A 6,262-nucleotide genomic window follows, 5' to 3' on the forward strand; every position below is an offset into this window, starting at 1 on the left:
GCTTATCTCTTAAATGAAATCTGAAAGTGGTTGTAATTCATGAGAAAGAGCTTCCCTAAGCAAAACCACTTATAATATGCGCCCATATGTACAAAATATGGCCTCTTCAACTTCAAACAAAAATTTCACTTATTTGCCTAGTTTTCCTCCAAGGTAAAAAGCCCTAGCTCTGAAATTATATAATGTATATAATTAAATTAACATAATTAATATATCTTAATATATTCTATATAATTTGTTTTATATATAAATTTTATATAAATTTATGTATTTAATATAAATTTTAACATTATATAAATGTAAAATATAAAAAGTTATCAAATGGTTAAGTAAAGCTATTGAAAGTAAAAACACTCCTTGAAGGCCCTAGCTTTGAAATTATATAATCTATATAATTAACATAACTAGATTAATATATTTAATATATAAATTATACATAATTATATATTATGTAAATTATATGTAATTTAAAATATAAAATGTAATATAATATATTTATATAATTTTAATTATATAAATATAAAATGTAAAAAGTTATCAAATGATTAAAGCTGTTGAAAACAAAATACGTGCAAATGCTTTATAACTTGCAGAGGACAATAATGCACGTAAAATCCTACCTTTTGAATTTTATTTCTTTATTAACCAAATTATTTTGTAGTGAAGAGACATTTCCCCTATAAGAAATGAAAGAAAATAAACGAGGGATTTTAAGGAAAATTTTTTTTCTTTAATTTACTGTGATAATTTTCATTGGTAAGATAAGAATTAACTGCAGACCATCACTTTTTTCCCCCAAGCTATTGTCAGTTACCAGAATTTCACCAGAAATTATGTAAAGATTTATTTGAACTAATTGAGTCACTAGATCAAATTAAACTTTTCTGTGGAATCACACTGCTTTGCAGAAATAGACAAAAAGCCAAAGCCAGTTTTCATTCATCACAAGGCAGCACCTCATAGCGCTCTAGGTCACTCTATCCCAGTTGCTACAAGATTTTATTTACAGAGATATTATGGAAAGATTTTTAAATTAATGTCTGAGATTTCTGTTTGAATACAATAAGGAGTTGTCTTTATTTTGAAATCTTCACAGCTTTTTAGATTTTTTGGCATACTCTTAACCGCGCGCGCTGTCGGTTGCCAGTCACTTGATTTCGACATAATAGTCCAGGACCACAGTCACAGCGCTGGAAGATTTCTGGAGCTTGAGCAGTATCTTTCTGCCCTCTCCTAGAGCACACCTGTCCCTCCAGGAGGACTGGCTTACAAATTTTAGTCCAGAAATGACGAGCACAGCAAAGTCCAGCTCCGCAGTCAAAAGTTCTAAGACATCTTTCTCCCTCTTGTCCTGTAACAAGATTCATATGTGCTGTTGCAATAAAAGGGGAAAGTGGCATGTAGGGGGCTTATAAGCTGGGGTGAAGGTGAACTGAAGGCCACAAAGTAAAAATAAAAGCAGCATGCAGGTCTCCCAGAGCTAGATCTTATGCCAAGAGTAGATGAAATGGAAATTTTAGCCCTACCTAATAGAATTTGTTTTATAAAGTTAAAACATTTTCAAAGAAAGATGAGATTTCCAGTCTTGAGGAATGAAATCAGTATCCCTTATCAGTGTTTTATTAAATGGGATTTATACTGACACAGACCATGACTTATAAAGGGGCTGCTTAACCTGGAGACAAAAACTGGCCAATTCACTGCCTTCAGACATTCCAATTATTTTATGTCCAAGATTGGAATTTGAGACTACAATTTTGTAAAAAGCTTCATCTTAGTGAAGTTTGAATTTTGTCTGAGAATAAGAAGCTAATGCATCTACTTTCATTTCTCTTTTATTTTGTATCCTGAAGACCAAGAAGGGGAAACCTCCATTTGTTAAATTACAAACATGTATGTGTAAAATTCACTTAAAGATTTTTTTGCTAACCAGTTCATAATTACGGCTAGTCCCCTGTCCTCTTGACTGGCTGACTGCCTTATGCTACTCCCTACATGATCTTCCTAGCTGTGGATGGAGAGAGATTAGAAACAGGACAGAATCCCTCTGTGTTTCTGAAGTGGGGAGGAATCAAGTCAGGTTCAGCCTATCCTTAATAGCCTAGGAGGAGGACATGTTCTTCTTCTTCTTCTTCTTTTTTTTTTTTTTTAGGGTTTTATTTATTTGAGAGAGAGCACGAGCAGGAGGAGGGTCAGAGGGAGAGGGAGAAGCAGGCTTCCCAATGAGCAGGGGCTCGATCCCAGGACCCATGAGATCATGACCTGAACTGTAGGCAGATGCTTAACTCACTGAGCCATCCAGGCGCCCCAAGAAAAGTCTTCCTTTAAAAAAAACAAAAGTGCTCATAATGCTTCTCTTACCCTTACTGCCTTGTGATTTCTTAATATTTGGCTTCCTTTTGGGTTTGTTTTCCTGAATTGGATGCTCAGTTGTTCCTTTTGTGTGCACATCATCTTGGTCATCGATCTGCCTCTCCGACATTGGCACTGCATCTTCCATTGTTGTACAAACATCTGAGAGACAAGCAGGTGTGGTTAGAGTTATTACCTTCAGGGATTACGACCACAGACATGCTAATTATTACACTGTTACGTAGTTTGGCAGTACCCCTGCCTTCAGTTTATACATAACTTTCACGATTTCTGGGACATATGCACTAAATATTTACATGCACATATGGCAAGGAAAGTAGTTAAGCAATTAGTGGAATCCAAGTGAAAATGAAAGAATTTGAAAGATTCCATCTTGAACCCTTCCTTTAAAATCATTATCTCTAAGTTGACAAAAATTATTGCCAGGAAATAAACTATTTTTTTGCATTAAGAAAAGGCAGCTGCATAAATGCCTTCAGGCACGAATCCAAGAGACCTTCAGAGAGTGCCTATCTTGGAACATCCTAGCCTATGAGATTCAGATGCTGTGTTCAGTGGAAAACCACTGTTCTTGGAGCCGCGCTGTGCTGCAAGGGTTTACGATAGCTTACCGTTCACGCAGAGCGTCCCAGGGCAGCACATGGCCTGACGTTGGCACCTCCTTCGTAACCCACGACACATAGCACAGAATGGCTTCTCATCTTGGGGTTTGAGGCAGAATTTTCTGGGACTGCAGTCCTTGTCAGACAGGCACTGTGAACCCTGCGAGGAAAAACTTGTCACGGGGCTGGGGAACCCAACAAGATGTAAGAGGACTTCTAATCCAAAGTGGAAGGTGGAGGAAGCCAAGTCATAGTGGCACTTTGCATGCAGCGAAAGACCCTCGGTGGCACCTTCATTTTTCAGTATAATTGGTTTTCTCCCACAAAGGGGAGATCAAATCTCCACTGACGAAACCTATGTGCTGCAAAGGTTGTGTTCGAGATGCTACCTGTCCTACTTTTAAAACTCAGGCTTTCATTTTCTTGTACTCTTTGTGAAAACGGAAGAAAATGCCTTCCCATGTGTGTCTTTCAGATGATGGTGAGATTTCTGATGTCTCTCTACTACCTCCAGAAGCTGAGCCACATGTAGTGCTGGTGTTTGTGCCATTCCTATTTGATGTTTTTCCTCTAGTGGGTCACATCAACCCTGCGTCCACTTGCCAACTTGCCCGTCGGTGAGCCTTGCCCCCGTGAACTGCCCCCTGCTCCCTTGGTGGCACTTTACCTTCCGAGCCCCGTGCACGTCGGCAGAGCTCTTGATGTTGTTGAAGTCCAGAACCAGAGCTCCCAGGGGGGCGCAGAACCAGCTGAGCCCCAGCAAGACCACCACTGCCATCCTTTAATCGCCTCTCCGCGTTCTCCAAACTGGGCTGCTCTACACCCCCAAGAGAGCAAAACAGAAACCCTTCGAGGTCGTCTGGAACTGCTTTTCCTGAAGGAGAAGCAAATCTTCGTCCCAGTAAGGTGTGTGAAACTATTTATACCAGATGTGCCCCCTCATCTCTCTCCACCCCCCTCCTCCTTCATTTCCTTCCTCCTTACCGCACACAGGCTTCAACAAATCCCTTTAAATCTGTTTGATCAATAGTTCAAAACAAGGATTCAATAGAAGGAGAGAAGGGGCAGGGCCACAGCGGCTTCTCCTCCAGGGGTTGAATCCCTCTTAATTATTGCATATCAAAGTTAGTTCAAAGGGTTAGCAGAAGAGCAGGATGTCTGTATCAAAGGCAAACTCTGATAATCACCTGCATTTCCTACCTTCGGTAATCCTTTGCGGGTGGAGGGAGTCTGTTCTAAGATCTGTTTTCACAGCTAACTGTGCTCAAAGAAAGAATGAATCATATTGGCCAATATGGTTATAGAGGATGCCAAAAACTAATGAGTTACAAAATATCCTGAGAAGCTTTAAACTCTGCTTCAGATAGTGAAGACAGATAGAAAAGAGAGAAAATGCCTTCTGATTAGCTTTGACATCCAGATGTAAAAATCCCAACAGCTTAAAAGCTGTGAACACAATAGCACCTGTTCTGATTCAGTGTCAATTAGCAAATAATCCTTCCTAAAATGCAAATTGAACCATTTGAAGCCAGGGTTATTTAATTAGGAAAATAATGAGATTTATAACAATCCTCCCCCTCCTTTTCTTGATGGTGGGGACAACCGGGCCGAAAGCCCATTTTATGCAGGATTCATACAATTCGGTAGGAAGGGTCAGATGCATTTTATGTGCAGTGTATTTAATTTGCATTGCATTGTGTTAAATAGGCTTGAGCGGAACAGGTCTCCAAGTCTCTAGCTGATTTCAGGTGGGATTTCATTCATTTTCAATTTTCCTAATTTGAATTTTGAAAAACATCTGCTTCTGCTTTATCCCGTTTTGTCTCCTTGATTTTCAGCCAGACTGTTAGAAAAGTCAAATCATTTAGACCCGTGCTTATCACTGCCTAAGTATTTTAGTGGGAGAACAATCTAGATCTGGGTCAAAACATTTTTTTCCCCCCTCACTTCTTGGTTTCATTGTTCTCAGCGTAGACTCATCCTGGTATCTCAGGTGTGAGCTGCTGTAATACTCGGTGGTGGGCAGCATGTCTGGCTGGCTCAATTGGAAGCATGTGCGACTCTTGATCTCGGGGTAATGAGTTAAGCCACATGCTGGGTGTAGAGATTACTTAAATAATAAATAAATAAATATCTAAAATTCAAGGATGCCTGGCTGGCTCAGTTGGTGGAGCATGTGACTCTTGATCTGGGAGCTGTGGGTTTGAGTCCTACGTTGGATGTAGAGATTACTTAAAAATAAAATCTTTAACAACAACAAAATCTAAAAATGCATAGTTTCTAAGCCATAAATGGCACTCTTGATATTGCTGGGTCTTCCTCCAGAACATCAGCCCACTGAAATGTATCTCAGCACTCTGTGCAACAGGAACATTCCCTGTCCTGAGTAATGGCTGGTGCCATTTAATAGCGGGTGAGCCGAGGCTTCCTTCCCTTGGATTGGGGCTGCTTGTCCACCGCTCAAATGGTGCATGGGAGCTACTTCTTCTGCAAGTACTCTTTTTTTTGTGCTACAACTGAAAACATCAAACACCCTTTGAGAGTATGATAAGCCTGGCGACTAGGTGTGTTACAGGATTTATTTTGAAGTTGGACAATTATGACCAAGGATAAAGGAGAGAGCCCCAGGTTTCCCTCTCTGCTGGGGATCTTTGCTTCCTGTTACCTAACTGAAGAGGGAATATCAGGGCACCAAAGGCCTCTGGCAATAAACACAGACAAAAGGACTGATGGGAAATCCCGTGACACAGCAGAAGCATTCATTGAACACTTCGTATGTAGCAGAACCTCTGGTTAGATGTTGGGAATAACAAATAAAACACAGTCCTTGGCCCTGAGGACCATAATATATCTAGGGATGATTCCAATATATTATAACAAGCGCTAAGATAAAGGCGTAAATGCGGGGCTGGAGGATCACAGAGGAGGGCGTGACTAGACCTTCTGGAGAAGTAAAGAAGTGCATCTACAGAGGAGGTACTATTTGAGCTGGGTTTTGTGGGATGAGTAGGAGTTTCCTGGGTTGAGAAGTAGGGAATGGTCTCACCCCAGGCTCAGAGGGTGAAGCATGTGGAGGGGCAGAGAGATGCACTTCAGCTCTAGGGAGAGATTCTGTGTGGCTGGGGCAGGTGGTGGAGAGATGAGATGAGGCTAGACGATGAAGAACCGGATACACCATGCCAAGAAAGCCAGATTTTATTCTACGTGCAGCATAAAGTCATCAGGGACATTGAAGCTTGAAAATGGCATGATCTAGACTGCTTCTTCAGAAAGCAGTGCCAGTGGCA

The 6,262-nt window shown here is 40.6% G+C and overlaps 1 protein-coding gene across 1 annotated transcript; it reads right to left on the bottom strand.

The window, feature by feature from the left end:
- Positions 1-331: 331 nt before the first annotated feature.
- On the bottom strand, positions 332-3,824 carry DKK4 (dickkopf Wnt signaling pathway inhibitor 4). Its single transcript, XM_006735341.2, has 4 exons — positions 3,643-3,824; positions 2,985-3,135; positions 2,362-2,514; positions 332-1,351 (listed from the first exon to the last, which is right to left on the bottom strand). Exons 1-4 carry the CDS (start codon positions 3,751-3,753, stop codon positions 1,101-1,103), a joined length of 666 nt encoding a protein of 221 aa, XP_006735404.1. The 5' UTR covers positions 3,754-3,824; the 3' UTR covers positions 332-1,100.
- Positions 3,825-6,262: the final 2,438 nt, after the last annotated feature.

Source organism: Leptonychotes weddellii, chromosome 2 (genome assembly GCF_054177405.1).
Source record: "Leptonychotes weddellii isolate Sample4059 chromosome 2, ASM5417740v2, whole genome shotgun sequence".
Classification (NCBI taxonomy): Eukaryota; Metazoa; Chordata; class Mammalia; order Carnivora; family Phocidae; genus Leptonychotes; species Leptonychotes weddellii.